Below are 23,999 nucleotides of genomic sequence, written 5' to 3' on the forward strand. Positions count from 1 at the left end.
GACGGGGCAGAGTTTGTTAAGTGTGTCCAAGATGGATTCCTGTCACAGTATGTCAACAGACTGACTAGAGGGAATGCCATATTAGATCTAGTATTAGGTAATGAACTGGGTCAGGTGACAGATCTCTCAGTGGGTGAGCATTTGGGGGACAGTGACCACTGCTCCATAACCTTTAGCATTGTCATGGACAGGGATAGGAGCAAAGAGGACGGTAAGATATTTAATTGAGGAAAGGCAAATTATGAGGCTGGAAGGCTAGAACTTGCGAGAGTAAATTGGGATGACACTTTTGAAGGGAAATGTACTATGGAGATGTGGTCGATGTTCAGGGATCTCTTGCAAGATGTTAGGGATGAATTTGTCCCGGTGAGGCAGAGAAGGAATGGCAGGGTGAAGGAACCGTGGGTGACAAGAGAGGTGGAACAACTAGTTAGGAAGAAGGCAGCATACATAAGGTGTAGGCAGCAAGGATCAGACAGGGCTCGTGAGGAATATAGAGTAGCAAGGAAGGAACTTAAGAAGGGGATGAGGAGAGCGAGAAGGGGACATGAAAAGGTTTTGGCGAGTAGGGTTAAGGAAAATCCCAAGGCATTTTTCACTTATGTGAAGAGCAGAAGGATGACGAGAGTAAAGGTAGGACCAATTAGAGACAAAGGTGGGAAGATGTGCCTGGAAGCTGTGGAAGTGGGTGAAGTTCTCAATGAATACTTCTCTTCAGTATTCACCAAGGAGAGGGGTCTTGATGATGCTGAGTGCAGTGTTGGTAAGGGTAATGTTCTAGAGCATGTAGATATCAAGAGAGAGGATGTGTTGGAGCTGTTAGGAAATATTAGGACAGATAAGTCCCTGGAGTGTTCCCCAGGCTGCTCTGCGAGGCGAAGGAGGAGATTGCTGAACCGTTGGCTAGGATCTTTGAGTCCTCTTTGTCCACGGGGATGGTACCGGAGGATTGGAGAGTGCCGAATGTTGTCCCCTTATTCAAAAAAGGTAGTAGGGATAGTCCAGGGAATTACAGACCAGTGAGCCTTACGTCTGTGGCGGGCAAGCTGTTGGAAAGGATTCTAAGAGATAGGATCTATGAACATTTCGAGAATCATGGACTGATTAGGGACAGCCAGCATGACTTTGTGAAGGGAAGTTCTTGTCTCACAAGCCTGATAGGGTTCTTTGAGGAGGTGACCAGGAAGATCGATGAGGGTAGCGCAGTAGATGTGGTCTACATGGATTTTAGTAAGGCGTTTGGTTCCACATGGTAGGCTCCTTCAGAAGTTCAGAGGGCATGGGATCCAGGGAAGCTTGGCTGTGTGGATTCAAAATTGGCTTGCCTGTAGAAAGCAGAGGGTTGTGGTGGAGGGAGTACATTCAGATTGGAAGGCTGTGACTAGCAGTGTCCCACAGGGATCGGTTCTGGGACCTCTACTTTTCGTGATATTTATTAATGACTTGGATGAGGGGATAGAAGGGTGTGTTAGCAAGTTTGCAGACGACACAAAGGTTGGTGGCGGTGTGGATAGTATGGAGGACTGTCGAAGATTGCAGAGGGATATTGATAGGATGCAGAGCTGGGCTGAGAAGTGGCAGATGGAGTTCAATCTGGAGAAGTGTGAGGTGGTACATTTTGGAAGGACTAACTCCAAGGCGGAGTACAAGGTTAATGGCAGGATTCTGGGTAGTGTGGAGGAGCAGAGGGATCTGGGGCTTCATATCCACAGATCCCTGAAAGTTGCCTCACAGGTGGATAGGGTAGTTTAGAAAGCTTATGGGATATTAGCTTTCATAAACAGTGGGACTGAGTTTAAGAGCCACAAGGTAATGATGCAGCTCTACAAAACTCTGGTTAGACCACACTTGGAGTACTGTGTCCAGTTCTGGTCACCTCATTATAGGAAGGATGTGGAGGCATTGGAAAGGGTGCAGAGGAGATTTACCAGGATGTTGCCTGGTTTGGAGAGAATGGATTATGAGGAGAGACTAAGGGAGCTGGGGCTTTACTCTTTGGAGAGGAGGAGGATGAGGGGAGACATGATAGAGGTGTACAAAATATTAAGAGGAATAGACAGAGTGGACAGCCAGCGCCTCTTTCTCCGGGCACCAATGCTCAATACAAGAGGGCATGGCTTTAAGGTAATGGGTGGGAAGTTCAAGGGAGATATCAGAGGGAGGTTTTTGGAATGCGCTGCCTGGGGTAGTGGTGGAGGCAGGTATGTTGGTCAAATTCAAGAGATTGTTAGACAAGCATATGGAGGAATTTAAAATAGAGGGATATGTGGGAGGAAGGGGTTAGATAGTCTTAGGCGAGGTTTAAAGGTTGGCACAACATGGTGGGCCGAAGGGCCTGTATTGTGCTGTATTGTCCTATGGTTCTTATATCGGGATCCCCAGAAGTGCCGTCTCCTTTGTGCTGCCTGCCACTCAGCTCTTGGAGCTGGTCAACTGAGGCAGACCCATGTCTCCTCACGGTCACCATTCCTGCTCCTCCTAGGATTGCTGGGCTTTGACAAGGGCAGTGTTCGGCTGATGGCAAGACTGTGGTTGCCCACTGCTTCCTGTGCCAGGAAGGAAGCCCTGCTGGAGAGTACTTCCAGGACCCAGTCCGGAGCTGCAGACACCTTGAGGCCAGTGGCGGTCACTGAGTCCCTTATGCAGATGTGGCTTTCATCACAGCAGGTCCCTGGTGTAGTGCCTACAACTCGGGAGGAGTGAGAATCTGGTGTCTAGGTTACTGACAATTGCTCCTCCCACTTTACCCGTTTTCATGTTATAATTTAGTAGAGTTTGTTTCATAGGGTGGTTCAGAGTTTTCTGTGAGAAAGAAGTAGGGTCTGAAGCCACAAGACACAAGAGACCACAGATGCTGGAAATCTGGAGCAATGCACTAATAGCTGGAGGAACTCAGTGGGTCAGGCAGTGTCTACGGAGGGAAATGGACAGTCGATGTTCCACGGGGACTCAGGTCTGAAGTCATGACTGGGTAAGGCCAGAGGTCCTCCACAAAGGACAGTAGATGGTGTGTGTGGCATTCTGAGAGTTTTGAATCTTGATGTATTTGCCCCATTGGTACAATTTCTAAAAGTTGTATGTTTTCACAACTTGTGATATCTTTACCATATAAATTTAGCAATAACTTTCAAAAAGGAATTGGACAGATATTGAGGAATAGAAAAATGAGGAAGAGTTATAGGAAGTAGGGACAATTAAATAGTTCTCTCAGTAACTGCAAAAGCATGATGCAGGAAGTGCAAATGCTAATTCATGGCACGTAATGAGGGTAACATCCCACTGATTACTACACCCACCCAAGCAGAATGTGCCAAAAGGCTGTCCAATTCATGCAACCCAACACCACCCAGCATCGGATGACAATGTTCACCCCCCTTGTGCAGGATCCCCTGCAAGAGAACACAGTTTCTTTCTGTCTAACCTGGCGCTGACAAACCTCAAGATTTCCCAGTGTAAACTCTACCCTGAATCTGTGGATTTCCCTGCTCCGTGTCTAATACTAGAGAACAGAAAGTGGGTAAGCGTCTCTCACCCCATCACACACGCTCACACAGTGCTGCCTGATCCAACTGTGAACCTGCCCTGATGAAATTACAGCCTTGCTGTGCTCCAGTTATAAATAGTGCTGAACCTGGGGCTGACTTTCCATGTTTCCCTGTGGTAACATCATTTACTGTCTCAGAAATCCAAGGTTTGATACTCAGAAGAGGAACAAATAAACTGCAAGAGGGCACCTTTGGCCATTGCCAGGCAAGTGGCAGATGAAATTCAACACAGAGAAATGGGATGTTAAACATTTTGCCAGAACGTTTGAGGAGAAACAACCCAGAGTAAACAGTGCTGTTCTGATTGGGGTGCCCAGGAGTGGTGACAATGGGGTGAATCTGTGCATAAATCCTTAAGTGACAGGGGATGTTGGGAGAACAGTTAGTAAACCAATGGAATCCTGAAATTCACATCAGGTCACAACTGGCTACGGTTACAAGTGCCTTTGGAGGGAATGTGACATCCCACGGGAGGTACAGAAAAGATTTACCCGAATGGGACCAGGACAGAGGAGGGTCCGCTCCAAGGTTAGACCGGAGAACCTGGAGATGTTCTCCTTGGAGCAAAGAAGTTGTTGAGAGGAGGTGGAAGTTGGGACCAGTTTGGACAGGGTGGAAGGTTTGAGGACCAGGTGGGAGAGATCGCAGGTTCAATGCGATAGACAGAGAACCTGTTTTGTGCAGAGTGGTTACGGTCTGGAACAGAGTGTCTGTAGGACTGGTGGAACCTAAGCCACTCAAGGCATTCAATAGGGAATGGATTGGCATTAGGGGGAGACTAATTTTCAGATCTACAGGGACAGCATGGCCCCCTTCCATACTGCATCTATTCTATGGTCTTATGCTGATTACTGACAGACAGAGCATCTGATTTTCTTGGAACACCTTTGCCCTCACCCAGCACTGTCTGTAACAGACTGGAAAATTCAGAGACCCGTGAGGCTATCTCAGAGGCATGCTTTGAGACTCAGGCCAGTCACCAGCCAGTTGTTATGTGGAAATGAGACTGCCCCTGTGAGGTGGGGGCCTGTTGCCAAGCTACCATCATCCATCCGTGATCGTCCTTGAGGAGGAGGCGGTGTACCACCTTCACCTGCTGCACTAACGCTGCTGGGGGTTGGGAATTCCAGCAGTTAGGCCAGTGGCAGTGAAGGAACAGTGATACGTCTCCTAGTCAGGGTGGGATCGGGGGGAGGGTAGCTTAATGTTGGCATTTGCCTGCTGCCCTTGTACCTTGACTGCCGCTGCTGATCTTGTGGATGGGTCACACTGCAGCCACTGGTAAAGCAGTTGCTTTGGGGTGGAACTCCTTGGGTTTTGGTGGAGCTACACTTGTCCAGGCCAGCGGATGCTCCTGTGGTATTCCATGATGCTCTCGCCTTATCGTATGTAGATGGTGGAAAGACTTTGGGGTTTCCACTGGTGAACCACTTGCTGTAGGATACCCAGCCTCTGACTTACTCTTGTAGCCACTGCATTTACATGGGTGGTTCGGTTGAGTTTCTTTGGAATGGTGACCCCTGATATTGGGGTGGGGGGTGGGGGGGCTCACAATTGTAATGCCATAGAATTTACACCCTCTGTTGTTGGATTTGGTCACTGCCTGGCACTTGTGGTGTGCATGTTTCTCGTCACTTACCAGCCCATGCCTAAACAGAGGCCTGGACAGAGTAGATGTGGCAAAGTTGTTTCCCATGGTAGGCGAGTCTAGTACAGGAGGGCACGACTTCAGGATTGAAGGGTGCCCATTCAGAACAGAGATGCAGAGAAATTTCTTTAGCCAGAGAGTGGTGAATCTGTGGAATTTGTTGCCACGGGCGGCTGTGGAGGCAAAGTTATTGGGTGTATTTAAGGCAGAGATTAATAGGTATCCGAGTAGCCAGGGCATCAAAGGTTATGGTGAGAAGGCGGGGGAGTGGGACTAAATGGGAGAATGGATCAGCTCATGATAGAATGGCGGAGCAGACTCGATGGGCCGAATGGCCGACTTCTGCTCCTTTGTCTTATGGTCTAAACACTGTCTGGCTCTTGCTGCACACAGGCTTGGGCAGCTTCATTTGCTGAGGAGCCGCAGACGTCGTGTCATGGTACAGACCATAACTTCCAGCTGCTCCCACCCACTCCCTTCTACGATGTTCTGTATGCCCCAGTGACCCCCATGCTCCTGGCACCTATGGGCAATATCCTGGAACTGAGTTTGTGTCCACAGAAACACTTCCCTGCCCATCTGACTATCGGATCCCCTTTCAAGGTAAATCACCAGTCCTTCCCCCAACATTCCATGCACAGAATCACCCGCTTTGTCAGGGATTCTGTGTACTCCTCCGAGCATCACCCTCCTCTTCCTGCAGGTCTGCCCAAGGCACACGTTTAACCTAGTACTCGAGGTCCGAAATCCGGATCCAGAGCTCTTTCCATTGATGTCACCTCCTACATATACGTTTGCACAGGGTGAAAGAGTTTAATTAATTAAATAACTGGTAGTTTCTGCCTAGTTCAGCTCTTTTGTTCTTTTCGCCTCCTCACTCCACTGGCCACACTTACCAGCCGTGCACTCTGTTTAAGAACAACCACTCTGTGCACCAGGACACCTACCCAAGTACAGACCCCGATCACCCGCTGGTGCGGGCGCCCATTCCGAAGGACCACCTGATCTGCCACAGGCAGCCAACTGGCTTTCTGAGTAACACCGTGAAACTAAATTCTAAGTGCAAAATCCCCAAACTCGTTTTCAGAAAGTGATCACAACCTCACACCCACGTTGCTAAATAACGGAAGAAGATAATAAGCCCCAAGCTTCCTGTTCATTCCCCTCAGACATAATCATGGCAGGAACTACAAACTGAGCCTTGCCTTTCATCAATCTTCAGCAACAGCACCCACGGGGTCACCAGTGAAACACAGAGGGCCGGGTGGAGGGTAAAGTTACGTACCAGTGGAGTGGGTCAGTGAATGCCAGGCCTGAGTTCAGCACTATTTATAACTGGAGCACAGCAGGGCTGTAATTTCATCAGGGCAGGTTCACAGATGGATCAGGCAGCACCGTGTGAGCGTGTGTGATGGGTAGAGAGAAACTTTCCCACACTCTGTGCTCCAGGGAATTAGACAGGGAACTGCACAGATCCAGGGCAGAATTTCTACCAGGTGAAGACTGTTGTGCAGGAAAGGCATGGACCAGAAACGTTCTCTCTCCACACATGCTGACGTATTTGTTGCTTATTTTAAACCAAAAATGTCATTGTGTTTTCAAATCAATGCAAGTCCTCAGTGGCAATGCTGTCAGCCTCCAGTTTCACAGCCCTGACATAATGATGTAGCTGAGATACATGACCCACGGTGATGATGGAAATGTCCTTCATTGCACTGAATCCTCACTAATTGGAATTCTTTCCCACAACTCTGCCCATTCTTAAATGAATTTGCTCTGCTAGATCTCCCGAGATGTTTTTGTTCTATAGATTGCATACCTTGTGGACATCTAGCTTATTTTATAGATACAGAGCCTGTTCTTTGAAGGAATTTTTACATTAGATTGAATTTTGCATGTACAGAACTATAGAGGTCTACCTGTCAACTGTTATAAGAATTCCCTCTTGGAACTGCAGCTAATTTTGAAATTACTACACTGATCAGTTTAAGGTTGAAGCATGGCTAAAATGTTCCAATTATTCCACAGCGTACATCTGTAAACAGGACGCTTAGTATTTGATGCTTTCATTTGTCTGTATGAAACCGACCTGCTGAAACAGCACTATATATCTTAACACTCAGTCGGAACTCTTGTCTTTTTTTAATTGTGGATGCTTAATGTATTGTGGATGATGCTATCAATGTTAATTGCTGCAATTAATTCTACTGTTACAACTACTGTACATATAGCCTATGCTAAAAGGTCCATGAAATGTTTTCTTACAGCTTCCTCAACATTACTTGTACATTTCGTCCTGTGCGCAGTGACCACTCTTGACCTATGCTGAGCTAGTTTTCCAGAAGCATCAGCAGCTTCCTACTGTGCTCCATCCAAGATATCTCACTCTCCTTTCTCTTCCCTTACGTATAAAGAAAATCCTGTCAGCTTCAGGTGTCAGAAGTTGGAAAACCAGCTTTACTGGGGCACGTGGAGGAGGAGACACTTTTAATGCTGGCATCATCAGACATGCGACCTCCAGCTCGCTGGTGAGACCAGCACGCAGGAGGCAGGGATCACCGTGGTCCAAGAGGTCAGTAGGGTCACCAAGGGTTTGCCAAGGGGCGTACATTATGCCCGTTCCTCTCAGGGAGGCAGCTGGTGAGTGGGGAGGTCAGATGTTCTTGCAGAATGCATCAAAAACAACAACATTCCCACACTGGCTTCGCTGCATCTCATCTGGGGGAGGAACCACCACTCACACTCACTCTGCATTCAGTCCCTTTTACATTGATGGTGCAAGAACCTCCAGTCCCTCAGGTCCTGTGTTGCTAATGTCTACAAGTGGTTCTTGATCAACCCTCTCAGTTACTTCATCAAGAACTCAATCATGTTAGTCACACACAATTTGCTTTCAACAAATCTGTGCTTGCAGTCATTTGTGGATCTATATTGTGACTTTGGCAGATTAAAGAATCTAAGGTTGTGCCCACCATTAACCTTACACTGACTAACCTGCACTTGGAGACACAGGAGACCGCAGATGCTGGAATCTGGAGCAACACACAAAGTGCTGGAGGAACTCAGCGGGTCAGGCAGCAGTTATGGAGAGAAATGGACCATCAATGTTTTGGGTCAAGACACTTCATCTGGACTGAAAGATAGAGGGGAGACGGCCAGTATAAAGAGGTAGGGCGAAGGGGTGGAGCAAGAGCCGACAGGTGGATCCAGGTGAAGGGGGTGATAGGCAGGTGGGGACAAGGATGATGTCAGAAGCTGGGAGGGGATAGGGCTGAAGGTGACGGAATCTGATTAGAGAGGAAGGTGGAGCATGGGATAAAGGAAGGGAGGTGGGGAGGGGACAGTGGGAGGGGCGTGTGGGTGACGGGCAGGCAGAGAGGGTGGAGGAGGGGAAGGAGGGGGGGTGATGGGGGCCGGGTGGATCAGGAGGGAGGAGAAAAAGAAAAGAAAAAATAGGGTAAAGGGGACAGAGGGGAAGCAGTTACCACAAGCTTGAGAATTCAGTGTTCATGCCACCAGGTTGGAGACAGCCCAGGCGGAATGTGAGGTGATGTTCCTCTAACTTGCGTTTACTTCAACTCAGCAGTGGAGGAGGCCGTGGACAGACACGTCGGTGTGAGAATGGGAAGTGGAATTAATATGGCTGGCCACTGGGAGATCCTGGCTGATATGGCAGACGGAGCGAACATGCTCGATGAAGCAATCCCCCAATCTGCGTCCGGTCTCACTGATGTAGAGGAGGCCGCACCGGGAGCACCGGATGCAATAAATAACACCGCGGGGTTCACGTGTGAAGGACTGCCTCACCTGGAAGGACTGCTTAAGGCCCTGGATGGTGGTGAGGGAGGAGGTGTAAGGGCAGGTGTAACATTTAGTGTGGTTTACAGGGGCGAGTGCCTGGGGAGGGTTGAGTGGATGAGGGAGTCACAGAGAGTGTGATCCCTGTGGAAAGCGGGAAGGGGAAGATGGGCCTGGTGGCGGGATCCTGCTGCAGGCGGCGGAAGTTGTTGGATGTGTAGACTGCTGGGGTAGTAGGTGAGTATCAGGGGAACTATCCCTGTGGGGGAGGGAGGAGGAAGGGAATGGGGTGAGGGCAGAAGTGCAGGAAATAGAGGAGGTGCGGTGAGGGCTCTGTCAGTAGCAGTGTGTTCACTACAGCAGCCTCTTCTTTTCAAGGTAGATGGAAACAGCTCATTCAGCACCTCACCCATGCCTTCTGCTTCCAACAGACAATTTTCTTTTGGTTCCCAGTAAGATCCATCCTTGCTTTTGACTGTTCTTATACTATTTATGTTATGTCTTTTGGGTTCCTTTTTATATTGGCTGTTAATCTACTTCTGTATTTCCTGATCCGCCCTTTCTCTGTTTTGAGGTCTCTGCTATATTCACGGCAGTGCAGCGGTTAGCGTAACGCTATTACAGCGCCAGCGACCCAGGTTCAATTCCCGCCGCTGGCTGTAAGGCGTTTGTACGTTCTCCCCATGACTGCATGGGTGCTCCGGTTTCTTCCCACATTCCAAAGACGTACGGGTTAGGAAGTTGTGGGCGTGCTATGTTGGCACTGGAAGCGTGGCAACACTTGCGGGTTGCCCCCAGAACACTACGCAAAAGATGCATTTCACTGTGTGTTTCGATGTACATGTGACTAATAAAGAAATCTTATCTTATATTCTTTTTATATTCAGCTTGGCTTTATGTTATCAACCAGTACAATTATCAACATTTTCCTGTCTCACTTTAACCTCTAAATCTTGAATCATCCATTAAGCTCTACCACTGGATTCCCCACATGGTGAATTTGTCGACTGTCTAATTGTACATAGTTGATTTCAAAGTCTCCTGTACTTACAGGTCAAACACCAAGAAGTAGAAGCTTGAAGATTCATAGCAGTCATTTAGCGAAACTGTAATAAAGAAAACAACTGTGTAACTAACAGGGGAACTTACTGGCAGCCAAATCATTGTAGAAGTTGACAGCCTGAGATTCCACATTGCTGTTTGTTGGGGAATTTCCTCACAACTTCTGTTTGATCGAGTTTCCAGCACATATTACTTTCGTTATTAACTTATAGAGTCATAGAGTAATACAGCAGGGAAAAAGGCCCTTCGGCCCAACTCATCCATGCCAACCAAGGTGCCTGCCTAAGCTGGTCCTATTTGCCTGCACTTGGCCCCTATCCCTCTAAACCTTTCCCATCCATGTACTTATCCAAAAGTCTTTTAAATGTCAATATTGTACCCACCTCAACCACTTCCTCTGGCAGCTCGTTCCATGTACCCACCACCCTCTGCGTGAAGAAGTTGCTCCTCTGGTCCCTGCTAAATCTTTTCCCCCTCACCTTAAACCTACACCCTCTAGCTTTTGGCTCCCTTTCCCTGGGAAAAAAGTGTGCATTCACCCTACCTGTACCCCTCATGGTTTTATACACCTCTATAAGGTCACCCCTTAGTCTCCTACGTTTCAAGGAATAAATTCCTACCTTGCCCAGCCTCTCCCCATAACTCAGTTATTTTCATGCATTTTCCCTTTGATGTCCTCTGGACCATAACCGTCCACAGCTAACAGTGCAGAGCAAAACCCGGTGCAGTTTACGTCTCCACATGTTACTCCTTTTGGAGCTGTGTGATGGGATAAATGGACTGAAACCTGCGACTTGAAGGTAAATGTGTGTCAGAGCAGTGGAGCCATTGGAAGAGGAGAAAGGGGGAATTCAGAGCAAATACATTCCCAATAGGGAGAAGGGGGTGACTCCTGGAAGCCCAAGAACATATAGGCAGGTTCAGGTAAATAAAAAGAAAAGCTTATGACAGATACAGAGAGCTCAGTACTACTCAAAACCAGAGGCAAAATTAAACAGGGAATTAGGAACAAGGCACACGAAGAAAGAGGCAAGATCAGAGCAAACCCGGTGTTTTATAAATACGTGCTTCTCTGTCCTTCTTAATGACTGCTGGAATTCCTGTTCTCTCTATCAGTATCTCCTCTGGATCAGGTACCTGCCCGGAAAAACTAACTGGATAACCCAGGCCGGTTACTTTCTACTGATCCATTCCCGGGGTGACGTTCCGAGGACACGTTGCAGAGACCTTTGGCTCCAGTGAATTAATTCCATTGCTTCTGATTAAAGGAGCAGAGAGGGTAAAGAGGGAAAACCCACGAGCACGATCACACTGACAGGCAGGGACCGTGGGCAGCTGACCTCTTGCTCTGCCCTTGGATCTGCCGTCGGGTCTGGGGTGTCCCATAGGTGACCGAGCCAAGGGGCTGAATACCTCCCCTATCTGCCCTCAGCTCGACACAGCCACAGCTGCAGCATCTGGCACGGCCCCGTCTGTTTGAACAGGGTTGTGGGATCTTCACCATGGAAGTGAGCTTAGCTAAAAATCATCAGTTTATTTTTCTTTATCCCATTGTATATTTGTTCTTAATAATTAGCAGCAGTTTAGCTCTTAAAAAAATTGTATTTAATTTAAATAGCTGATGGCCCAGTTGATTGGGAGCCACGTTACCACATGATGTTAATTTGCTGTGGGGTGGTGTTGGGGACCCGCGTGGGTAGTCAGGGAGCTGTACAGCCCTTCAGCCCATCGCATCCATGCCAATCTCAATGCCCAGCTACACTAATCCCATTTGCCCACATTACAACCATATCCTTCTATGCCTTGCCTATTTAAGTGTCTGTTTAAACGTCTCTTAAATGTAGTAATCGAATCCGATTGCACCACCTCCTCTGGCAGCTCGTATTCGATATCAACCGCTCTGTGTAAAAAAACTCACCCCTCAGATCTCCTTTAAATCTCCATGCTCTCACCTTAAACCTGTGCCTTGTTTCTGATACCCCTCCCACGGGCAGTTTGGGCACAGTTCAGCCAGATGTTTCTGATACCCCTACCACAGGCAGTTTGGGCACAGTTCAGCCAGATGTTTCTGGTACCCCTACCACGGGCAGTTTGGGCACAGTTCAGCCGGATATTTCTCCTGCAGGAAGTCAGACCCTGGGCCTCAAACCCTCAAATGACCAAAACTAGAGCGCAGCACTTAAAATGTCGCCGGCCATTCTGACAAGCAGCAGCCAAGATCGGTGCCTCTGCTGCCGACACATCCAGTGAGGGAGCAAACTCCCCATCACTGACCCCTCAGCACATGACCCAACTGTGACCATCCCATGGACGGTGGATGTTCCCCAACCGAACCTGTACTGACTGTGGGCAGTGCAGCCTCACACCCCACACAGGCAGGACACCGTGGCCACACTCACACACCACCAAACACCACATCAGTTCCAGTAGATGCTGGGGAACGGACTGGTGTAGACAGGTGCTTGATGGTCAGTATGGACATGGGGATGGCCGAAGGGTCATACAGCATAGAAGTGGCCCTATGACCCCCTAAGACTGAGCGATCCACATTCCAACCACCCTCTGGCTGAAAAAGTTCTTCTTTAGATCTCCTCTAAGCCTTCTACCCCTTGATTTTAGACAACTCTGCCCTGGGCATAGGTTTCCTACTGTCTGCCCTATCTATCCCCCTTGTAGTTTTGTATTTTGTATGCCCCCCCCCAACCTCCTCTGCACCAGGAGAACAGACCCAGCCTCTCCAGTCTCTCTTCGTAACTGAAGTGCTCCATCCCAGGTAACATCATGGTGAATCTCCTCCGCACCCTCTCTGGTGAATTCAGCTCCTTCCTGCAGTGTGGCAACCAGAAATGTACACAGCTGTGGCCTAACCAATGCTTTACATCGTTGTACCATCACCTCCCTGCTGTCATGTTCAATGCCCCAGCTAATCAAGGCTGGTGTCCTGCAAGCCTTCTTCACCACCTGTGCTGCCCCCTTCACCCTGCCTACCTGTCCTGCTTCTTCAGAGATCTCTGGACATGCACCTCCCGTTACCACTTCCCACCTGTCCTGTCCACAAATGCACCAGCTCCAGATCGAACTCCACTTCCCATGTGTTGAGCTATTTATCTTCCTGGAAACAGAGAACTCCTTCATTATTGACCGCGCTGCCCCTAAGTCTGGTACAAAAATCAATAGCCATGTTCTGAGCTGGCAGAACATCACTGCACAGAGCCCTCTGGTCACCAAAACTCCACATTACTGTTACCTTTGTGTTTAACCATCCACACAGTTTTAATCCAACTTCTCACTTTCCTTTGGAGCCCTATTCTCCTGATCAATCTGCTAAAATCTATGTATGCTACATCAGATACTCTACCCTTAACGTCCCTCCATGTACTTTCTCAAAACATCTAACTGAGCGAGTCATAGACAAGCTTCCCTTAAACTTGATTAACTTGAGCCTGTCTACATGCCAATCTATGCCCTACCTCCACATTTTCCAACAACTTGCCCACCACAATGTCAGGCTGTTGTTATTTAATCTATTTCTCTGTCATTTATCAACACAAATAACACATCAGTGACCTTCCAATTCTCTGGCACTGCTCCTGGAGCCAAAGAGCCCTGGGAAATGACAGTCAGAGCCTGTGCTGTTTCCTCTTTACTTTTTGTTAATAGGTGGTCATTGCTGGCAGGACCGGCACAGTCACCACTGATGGGACCGGTGCAGTCACTACTGACAGTCACCATTGATGGGACCAGTGCGGTCACCGCTGGCGGGACCAGTGCGGTCACTACTGACAATCACCACTGACGTGACCGGTGCAGTTACCACTGATGGGACCAGTGTGGTCACCACTGACGGGACCGGTACAGTCACTGCTGGCAGGACCACTGACAGTCACCGCTGGCAGGACCACTGACAGTCACCGCTGACGGCACTGGTGCGGTCACCACTGACCGTCACTACTGGTGGGACCGTTGCAGCTATCGCTGGCAGGACCGGCGCGGTCACTACTGGCGGGACCAGCGCAGTCACCACTGGCGGGACCGGCGTGGTCACCACTGACGAGTGTGGTCACTACTGACGGTCACCACTGGCGGGACCAGCGCGGTCACTGCTGACAAGACCAGTGTGGTCACTACTGACAGTCACCGCTGGCAGGACCAGTGCGGTCATTACTGCATTTTGCCCTTTTTGTGGACAGGTTGAACCTGGGAAATGTCCTTCACCAAGTAGATGGTGTAACTCAACTAGGTGCCCAGATCTTCAGCACCACAGCACTGCTACGTTATCTGATCCCAGGCTCTCGGACGTATCCAGTGCTCATGGTGGGTTTCTGAAATCACATGGAGCGAACTGAACTGGCTGAAGCTTCTGTGACAGTGGGGATCTCAGGAGGAAGCGACCGGAATCACTCACTCAACACCTCTGGCCGATTGTGGCTGTGAGTGCCCCAGCCTTGCTTCTCCTTCTGCCGCCATTGCAGAACCTCCTCTTTGCAACAGTCGTTTAATCGCCTGCCTCCATTCAAACTATTCACATCAGGACAGCGGAACTTTAACCTGATCCATTGTTTGTGGGTGACCTGGCACTGCCGATATGACTCACTATCGTGCTAAAACGCTAAAGGAGTTTCTCCTGGATGCCAATTTATTTTAGTCTGTTCCTCTGTTCCTGAGATGTAAGTGTTGCAGCCAAGACCAGGAATTAGCGGGCAAATGCCCTTAAGAAAATGGGGGGGGACGTCTCCATGAATTGCTGTAGTCATTATGATCCTACCAGGCACTGCTCCCCCCCCATGCACTTCTGTACTCCCTGATGAACCAGGGTTGACGGTAATGGTAGGCTCGAGGTTACGGACTGTGATGAAAGACAGTTTTGCTGCTGATGTCGACGGCAGCTCATCGATGGACAGTTTTGAGCCAATAGATTTGTTCTGAATCCCATTCAGTGAGGTGGCGTTGGCATACAACAGTGTCCTCAAGGTGAGGACGGAACCTTGACTCCAAGAGAACATGTGGTCCTCACTCCCACCAACACACACATACATCTGCAGCAGGTAGATTGGTGGGGTCAAAGTCAAGTAGGCTTTGCCTTGAATTATTTTTTCAGCAACATCCTCAGACCCAGTCTGCATCCATCACCGTCAGCGCTTGGCCAACTTGGTCACTGGTGTTGCTACGAGCTGCTGCTGTTGGTGGCCACTGACGTTCCCCACAAATGTTCACATACGGTGCATTGCAACGCTTAATTCTTCTACCAATTCAAGTTTGACACTGATTCATCACAGCAGAATGCAGTCAGTAGTAATGAGCAGGCTACCCTTGTTTAGGTACGATCTGACAATAAAAGACTTCAATTGGATTGAAGGGCGGATTGGAGGGTTGCGGATGTTGTTCCCTTATTCAAGAAAGGGAGTAGGGATAGCCCAGGAAATTATAGACCGGTGAGTCTTACTTCAGTGCGTGGTAAGCTGATGGAGAAGATCCTGAGAGGCAGGATTTATGAACATTTGGAGAGGTATAATATGACTAGGAATAGTCAGCATGGCTTTGTCAAGGGCAGATCCTGCTGATTGAATTTTTTGAGGATGTGACTAAGCACATCAATGAAGGGAGAGCAGTAGATGTAGTGTATATGGATTTCAGCAAGGCATTTGATAAGGTACCCCACGCAAGGCTTATTGAGAAAGTAAGGAGGCATGGGATCCAAGGGGACATTGCAGTGTGGATCCAGAACTGGCTGGCCCACAGAAGGCAAAGAGTGGTTGTTGAAGGGTTGTATTCTGCATGGAGGTAGGTGACCAGTGGTGTACCTCAGGGGTCTGTACTGGGACCCTTATTCTTTGTGATTTTTATAAACAACCTGGATGAGGAAGTGGAGAGATGGGTTAGTAAGTTTACGGATAACACAAAGGTTGGATGTGTTGTGGATAGTTTGGAGGGCTGTCAGAGGTTACAGAGGGACATAGATAGGATGCAAAACTGGGCTGAGGAGTGGCAGATGGAGTTCAACCCAGATAAGTGTGCAGTGGTTCATTTTGGTAGGTCAAGTATGATGGCAGAGTATAGTATTAATGGTAGGACTCCTGGCAGTGTGGAGGATCAGAGGGATCTTGGGGTCCGAGTCCATAGGACGTTCAAAGCAGCTGCCCAGGTTGACTCTGTGGTTAAGAAGGCATATGGTGTATTGCCCTTCATCAATCGTGGAATTGAATTTAGGAGCCGAGAGGTAATGCTGCAGCTATATAGGTCCCTGGTCAGATCCCACTTGGAGTACTGTGCTCAGTTCTTGTCGCCTCACTACAGGAAAGATGTGGAAGCCATAGAAAGGGTGCAGAGGAGATTTACTAGGATGCTGCCTGGAATGTGGAGCATGCCTTATGAAAACAGGTTGAGGGAACTCAGCCTTTTCTCCTTGGAGCGACGGAGGATGAGGGGGGACCTGATAGAGGTGTATAAGATGATGAGAGGTATTGATCGTGTGGATAGTCAGAGGATTTTCCCCAGGGCTGAAGAGGACGTAGGTTTAAGGTGCTGGGGAGTAGGTATAGAGGAGATGTCAGGGGTAAGTTTTTCACTCAGAGAGTGGTGAGTGTGTGGAATGGGCTGCTGGCAACGGTGGTGGAGGCGGATACGACAGGGTCTTTTAAGAGACTGTTGGGTAGGTACATGGAGCTGAGAAAAATAGAGGGCTATGGGTAAGCCTAGTAATTTCTAAGGTAGGGACATGTTCGGCACAGCTTTGTGGGCCGAAGGGCCTGAATTGTGCTGTAGGTTTTCTATGTTTCTATGTATGTTTCAAGTGGTCCAGAATCAAAGTTGAGGATCCCCATGGCTAATGTCATCTGATCATGTGCCACTCATGGGTGGACAGTAGCAGAGTCATACAAGTCGTTCAGGTACGACCTCTGGAAGGCCATTGCAAAGAGGCAATTCCAGACTAAACTGGAATCACAGATGGATGCTCGACAGCTGTGGCAGGGCTTGCACAATGCAACAAGGTGAGATCGGTTGGCATGAGTGGCAATGACCCATCACTCCCGGGGATGAGGTCAACGTCTCTTTTGCATGCTTTGATAGGGAGAACTATGTCACACCCACACAAACCCCAACATCTCCAGATCACCCTGTAATCTCCGTCTCTGAGGCAGACGTCCGGGCATCCTTCAAGAGGGTGAATCCAGGAAAGGCGTCTGGTCCAGACGGCATACCTGGCCGAAGACTAAATGTCTCCGCAGACCAACTGGCTGGAGTATTTACGGACATATCCAACCTCTCGCTTTTGCAGTTTGAGGTTCCCACCTGCTACAAAAAGGCATCTATTGTGACGGTGCCCAAGAAGAGCCTGGTGACCTGCCTCAGTGACTACCATCTGGTAGCGCTTCCATCAACCGTGATGAAGTGCTTCGAGAGGTTGGTTATGGCATGAATCAACTCCTACCTCAGAGGTGACCTGGATCCATTTCAGTTTGCCTACGGCCACAGCAGGTCAACAGCAGGTGAGATTTCTCTGGCTCTTCACTCTGCTCTGGACCATCTGGACAACAGGAGCTTGTACGTCAGGCTGCTGTTCATCAACTACAGCTTAGTGATCAACACAATCACCCCATCCAAACTCATCGTCAAGCTTCAAGACCTGGGCCTCTGTACCTCCCTCTGCAAATGGATCTTCAATTTCCTCATTGGCAGACCTCAATCAGTGAGGATTGGTAACAACATCTCCTCCTCACTGACCATCTACACAGGTGCACCTCAAGGCTGTGTGCTTAGTCCCTGCTCAACTCCCTGTACACACATGACCATGTGACTAAGCACAGCTCCAACACCAGATACAAATTCGCCGATGACACCATTGTCATTGGACAAATCACAGGTGGTGATGAGTAATGTACAGGAGTGGGATGGGACACCTGGTTGAGTGGAGCCACAACAACAACCTCTCGCTCAACGTCAGTAAACTTTAAGAGCTGGTTGTTGACTTCAGGAAGGGGAAAGAGGGCGAACATGCACCAGTCTACATTGGTGGATCGGTGGTGGAGAGGGTCAGCAGCTTTAAGTTTTTGGGCGTTAACATATTAGATGATCTGTCCTGGGCCCAGCACATAGATGCAGACACAGAAAGGCTCGCCAGCATCTTTAGTTCCCTATAATGTTAATGGTGTTCGGGCATGTCACCAAACACTCTCACAAACCTCTACAGATGTATGGTTGGAAGTATCCTGACTAGTTGCATCATGGTCTGGTACAGCGATTCCAATGCTCGGGAACATAAGAAGCTGCAGAGAATAGTGGACTCTGCCTAATACATCACGGGCACATCCCTCCCCACCATCGGTAGTATCTACAGGAGGCGCTGCCTCAAGAAGGCTATATCTTTCATCAAAGGTTCCCCCCACCATCCGGGCCATGCCATCTTCTCGCAGCTCCCATCGGGCGGGAGGTACAGAAGCCTGAAGTCCCACACCACCAGGTTCAAGATCAGCTAGTTCCCTTCAACCATTCACTTCTTGAATCAAGCTGCACAACCTTATCACCACCTCATCACCACATCAATACAGCAACACTATGACCACTTTGCACTACAATGGACTTTTTTTTACTCTAATTGTGTTCTTTCCTGTAAAAATTGTATATAATTTATGTTTTTTTCTTGTGAATGCTGCTTATATGATGCTATGTGCCTGTGATGCTGCTGCAAGTAAGTTTTTCATTGCACCTATGCATACGTATGACAAGAAACTCAACTTTGACTTTGATTGTCCTGTCAGGACTCGGTCAGGGAGTAGAGGAGCAAGCTGATCCACGTGACTCTGTAAGTACGATTACTTCGGGACTGTCAATTTGTCAAACTGTTTTACAATTCCAGCTCTGGCACATCCCCAGAGCAGTTTAGTGCAACCAAGCAGTTTTCAGAAGACAGCTAAGTGCCAGCCATCTTTCCATAGAACCATACAGTACAATACAGGCCCTTCGGCCCACCATGTTCAAACCACTGCTAAGACTATCTAACCCCTTCCTCCCACATATCCCTCTATTTTAAATTCCTCCATATGCTTATCTAACAATCTCTTGAACTTGTCCAATGTATCAGCCTCCACCACCACCCCAGGCAGCGCATTCCATGCACCAACCACTCTGGGTGAAAAACCTCCCTCTGACATCACCCTTGAACTTCCCACCCAATACCTTAAAGCCATGCCCTCTTGTATTGAGCATTGGTGCACTGGGAAAGAGGCGCTGGCTGTCCACTCTATCTATTCCTCTTAATATTTTGTATACCTCTATCATGTCTCCTCTCATCCTCCTTCTCTCCAAAGAGTAAAGCCCTAGCTCCTTTAGTCTCTCCTCATAATCCATACTCTCTAATCCAGGCAGCATCCTGGTAAATCTCCTCTGCACCCTTTCCAACGACTCCACATCCTTCCTATAGTGAGGTGACCAGAACTGGACACAGTACTCTAAGTGTAGCCTAACCAGAGTTTTGTAAAGCTGCATCATCACTTTGTGGCTCTTAAACTCAATCCCCCAATTTATGAAAGCTAACGTCCCATAAGCTTTCTTAACTACCCTATCCACCTGCGAGGCAACTTTCAGTGATCTGTGGATATGAACCCCCAGATCCCTCTGCTCCTTCACACTACCCAGTATCCTGCCATTAACTTTGTCCTTCCAAAGTGTACCACCTCACACTTCTCTGGATTGAACTCCATCTGCCACTTGTCAGCCCAGCTCTGCGTCCTATCAATATCCCTCTGCAAGCTTCTACAGCCCTCCACACTATCCACAACACCACTGATCTTTGTGTCATCTGCAAACTTGCTAACCCACCCTTCCGCCCCCCCCCCATCTAAGTCGTTAATATATATCACAAAAAATAGAGATCCCAGAACTGATCCCTGCGGGACACCACTAGTCACAGCCCTCCAAACCGAATGCACTCCCTCCAACACAACCCTCTGCTTTCTACAGACAAGCCAATTTTGAATCCACACGGCCAAGCCTCCCTGGATCCTTTGGCCTCTGACCTTCTGAAGAAGCCTACCATGAGGAACCTTGTCAAACGCCTTACTAAAATCCATGTATACCATATCCACTGCACTACCCTCATCAATCTTCCTGGTCACCTCCTCAAAGAACCCTATCAGGCTTGTGAGGCAAGATCTTCCCTTCACAAAGCCATGCTGGCTGTCCCTAATCAGTCCATGTTTCTCCAAATGCTCATAGATCCTATCTCTTAGAATCCTTTCCAGCAGCTTACCCACCACAGACGTAAGGCTTACCAGTCTGTAATTCCCTGGACTATCCCTACTACCTTTTTTGAATAAGGGGACAACATTCACCACCCTCCAATCCTCCGGTACCATCCCCGTTGACAACGAGGACTCAAAGATCCTAACCAACGGTTCAGCAATCTCCTTCCTCGCCTCACGAAGCAGCCTGGGGAATATTCCGTCAGGCCCCGGGGACTTATCTGTCCTAATATTTTCTAACAACTCCAACACATCCTCTCTCTTAATATCTACATACTCTAGAACATTACCCTCACCTACACTGTTCTCAGCATCATCAAGACCCCCCTCCTTGGTGAATACTGAAGAGAAGTATTCATTGAGAACCTCACCCACTTCCACAGCTTCCAGGCACATCCTCCCACCTTTGCCTTTAATCAGACCTACCTTTACTCTAGCCATCCTTCTGCTCATTACATACGAGAAAAACGCCTTGGGATTCTCCTTAACCCTACTCGCCAAAGCCTTTTCATGTCCTCTTCTCGCTCTCCTCAGCCCTTTCTTAAGCTCCTTCCTTGCTACTCTATATTCCTCATGAGCCCTGTCTGATCCTTGCTGCTTACACCTTATGTATGCTGCCCTCTTCTTCCTAACTAGTTGTTCCACCTCTCTCGACACCCATGGTTCCTTCACCCTGCCATTCCTTCTCTGCCTCATCAGAACAAATTTATCCCTAACATCCTGCAAAAGATCCCTGAATATCGACCACATCTCCATAGTACATTTCCCTTCAAAAATGTCACCCCAATTTACACTCCCAAGTTCTCGTCTTATAGCCTCATAATTCGCCTTCCCGCAATTAAATACCTTCCCGTCCTCTTTGCTCCTATCCCTTAATTTCCCAAACATCGATTGGCATCTCCAGACAGTGAGGGGTTTAGATGGGGTGGAGTTTGTTAGGTGTGTTCAGGAAGGGTTCTTGACACAATATGTAGATAGGCCTACAAGAGGAGAGGCTGTGCTTGATTTGATATTGGGTAATGAACCTGGTCAGGTGTCAGATCTCTCAGTGGGTGAACATTTTGGTGATAGTGATCATAATTCTATCTCCTTTACATTAGCACTGGAGGGAGATAGGAACAGACAGGCTAGAAAGGTGTTTACTTGGAGTAAAGGGAATTATGATGCTCTCAGGCAGGAAATTGGAAGATTAAATTGGGAAAAGATGTTCTCCGGGAAAAGTACAGAAGATATGTGGCAAATATTCAGGGGATATTTGTGTGGAGCTCTGCATAGACATGTTCCGATGAGACAGCGGAGTCATGATAGGATACAGGAACCGTGGTGTACAAAGGCTGTAATAAATCCAGTCAAAAGGAAAAGAAAAGCTTACAAAAGGTACAGAGAGCTAGGTAATGTTAGACATCTGGAGGAGTACAAGGCTAAAAGGAAGGAACTTAAGAAAGAGATTAGGAGAGCCAGAAGGGGACATGCGAAGGCCTTGGCGGGCAGGATTAAGGAAAACCCCAAGGCGTTCTACAAGTATGTGAAGAGTAAGAGGATGAGATGCGAAAGGATAGGGCCTATCAAGTGCAGCAGTGGGATCCTGTGTATGGATCCGGAAGAAATAGCGGAGGTACTTAATGAATACTTTACGTCAGTATTCACTACGGAAAAAGATCTGGGGGATTGTAGTGGGGACTTGCAGCGGCCTGAAAAGCTTGAGCATGTAGATATTAGAAAAGAGGTGATGCTGAAACTTTTGGAAAGCATCAAGTTAGATAAGTCGCCGGGAGCGGGTGAGATGTACCCCAGGTTGTGGTGGGAGGCGAGGGACAAGATTGCGGAGCCTCTGACGATGATCTTTTTGTCATCCATGGAGGCGGGAGAGGTTCCAGAAGGTTGGAGGGTTGCGGATGTTGTTCCCTTATTCAAGAAGGGGAGTAGGGATAGCCCAGGAAATTATAGACCAGTGAGTCTTACCTCAGTGGTTGGTAAGCTGATGGAGAAGATCCTGAGAGGCAGGATTTATGAACATTTGGAGAGGTATAATATGATTAGGAATAGTCAGCATGGCTTTGTCAAGGGCAGGTTCTGCCTTACAAGCCTGATTGAATTTTTTGAGGATGTGACTAAGCACATCGATGAAGGAAGAGCAGTAGGTGTAGTGTATATGGATTTCAGCAAGGCGTTTGATAAGGTACCCCATGCAAGGCTTATGGAGAAGGTGAGGAGACATGGGATCCAAGGGGACATTGCAGTGTGGATCCAGAACTGGCTGGCCCACAGAAGGCAAAGAGTGGTTGTTGAAGGGTTGTATTCTGAGTGGAGGTCGGTGACCAGTGGTGTATCACAGGGATCTGTTCTGGGACCCTTACTATTTGTGATTTTTATAAACGACCTGGATGAGGAAGTGGAGGGATGGGTTAGTAAGTTTGCGGATGACGCGAAGGTTAGGGGTGTTGTGGATAGTGTGGAGGGCTGTCAGAGGTTACAGAGGGACATAGATAGGATGTAGAGTTGGGCTGAGAAGTGGCAGATGCAGTTCAACCCAGATAAGTGTGAAGTGGTTCATTTTGGTAGGTCAAATATGTTGGCGGAATATAGTCTTAATGGTAGGACTCTTGGCAGTGTGGAGGATCAGAGGGATCTTGGGGTCCAAGTCCATAGGACGCTCAAAGCGGCTGCGCAGGTTGACTCTGTGGTTAAGAAGGCATATGGTGTATTGTCCTTCATCAATCAGGGAATTGAATTTAGGAGCCGAAAGGTATTGTTGCAGCTATATAGGTCCCTGGTCAGACCCCACTTGGAGTATTGTGCTCAGTTCTGGTCGCCTCACTACAGGAAAGATGTGGAAGCCATAGAGAGGGTGCAGAGGAGATTTACAAGGATGCTGCCTGGAATGCGGAGCATGCCTTATGAAAGCAGGTTGAGGGAACTTGGCCTTTTCTCCTTGGAGGATGAGGGCGGACCTGATTGTGGTGTATAAGATGATGAGAGGTATTGATAGGGTAGATAGTCAGAGGTTTTTCCCCAGGGCTGAATTGGTAGCCACAAGAGGACATAGGTTTAAGGTGCTGGGGAGTAGGTATAGAGGTGATGTCAGGGGTAAGTTTTTTACTCAGAGAGCGGTGAGTGTGTGGAATGGGCTGCCGGAAATGGTGGTGGAGGCGGATACGATAGGGTCTTTTAAGAGACTGTTAGATAGGTACATGGGCTGAGTAAAATAGAGGGCTATGGGTAAGCCTAGTAATTTCTAGGGTAGGGACATGTTCGGCACAGTTTTGTGGGCCAAAGGGCCTGAATTGTGCTGTAATTGTTCTATGTTCTATGTCCATGACAATTCTGAAGGTTATGGAGCAGTGGTCACTGTCCCCCAAATGCTCACCCACCGATAGATCTGTCACCTGACCCGGTTCATTACCTAAAACTAGATCTAATATAGCATCCCCTCTAGTCGGTCTGTCAACATCCTGTGACAGGAATCTGTCCTGGACACACTTAACAAACTCTGCCCCGTCTAAACCTTTGGCACTAAGTAGGTGTCAATCAATATTTGGAAAGTTGAAGTCTCCCATTATAATAACCCTGTTATTTTCGCAATTCTCCAAAAACTGCCTCCCAATCTGCTCCTCAGTATCCCTACCGCTACCGGGGGGCCTATAGAATACTCCCAGGTGGGTAACTGCCCCTTTCTTATTCCTAACTTCCACCCATATTGACTCTAGA

General features: G+C 48.3%; 1 protein-coding gene across 2 annotated transcripts in view; it reads right to left on the minus strand.

Annotated features, from left to right (window-relative positions):
• The window catches only part of LOC127581285 (phosphorylase b kinase gamma catalytic chain, skeletal muscle/heart isoform-like), a 68,977-nt gene that overhangs the window by 36,160 nt on the left and 8,818 nt on the right, over positions 1 to 23,999 (minus strand). For both annotated transcript variants that reach the window (XM_052035533.1, XM_052035532.1), the window contains exon 4: positions 10,043 to 10,097. In XM_052035533.1, coding sequence (XP_051891493.1) covers positions 10,043 to 10,097 — 55 coding nt within the window. The remainder of the gene's footprint in view (positions 1 to 10,042; positions 10,098 to 23,999) is intronic.

Source organism: Pristis pectinata, chromosome 21, assembly GCF_009764475.1.
Source record: "Pristis pectinata isolate sPriPec2 chromosome 21, sPriPec2.1.pri, whole genome shotgun sequence".
NCBI lineage: Eukaryota > Metazoa > Chordata > Chondrichthyes > Rhinopristiformes > Pristidae > Pristis > Pristis pectinata.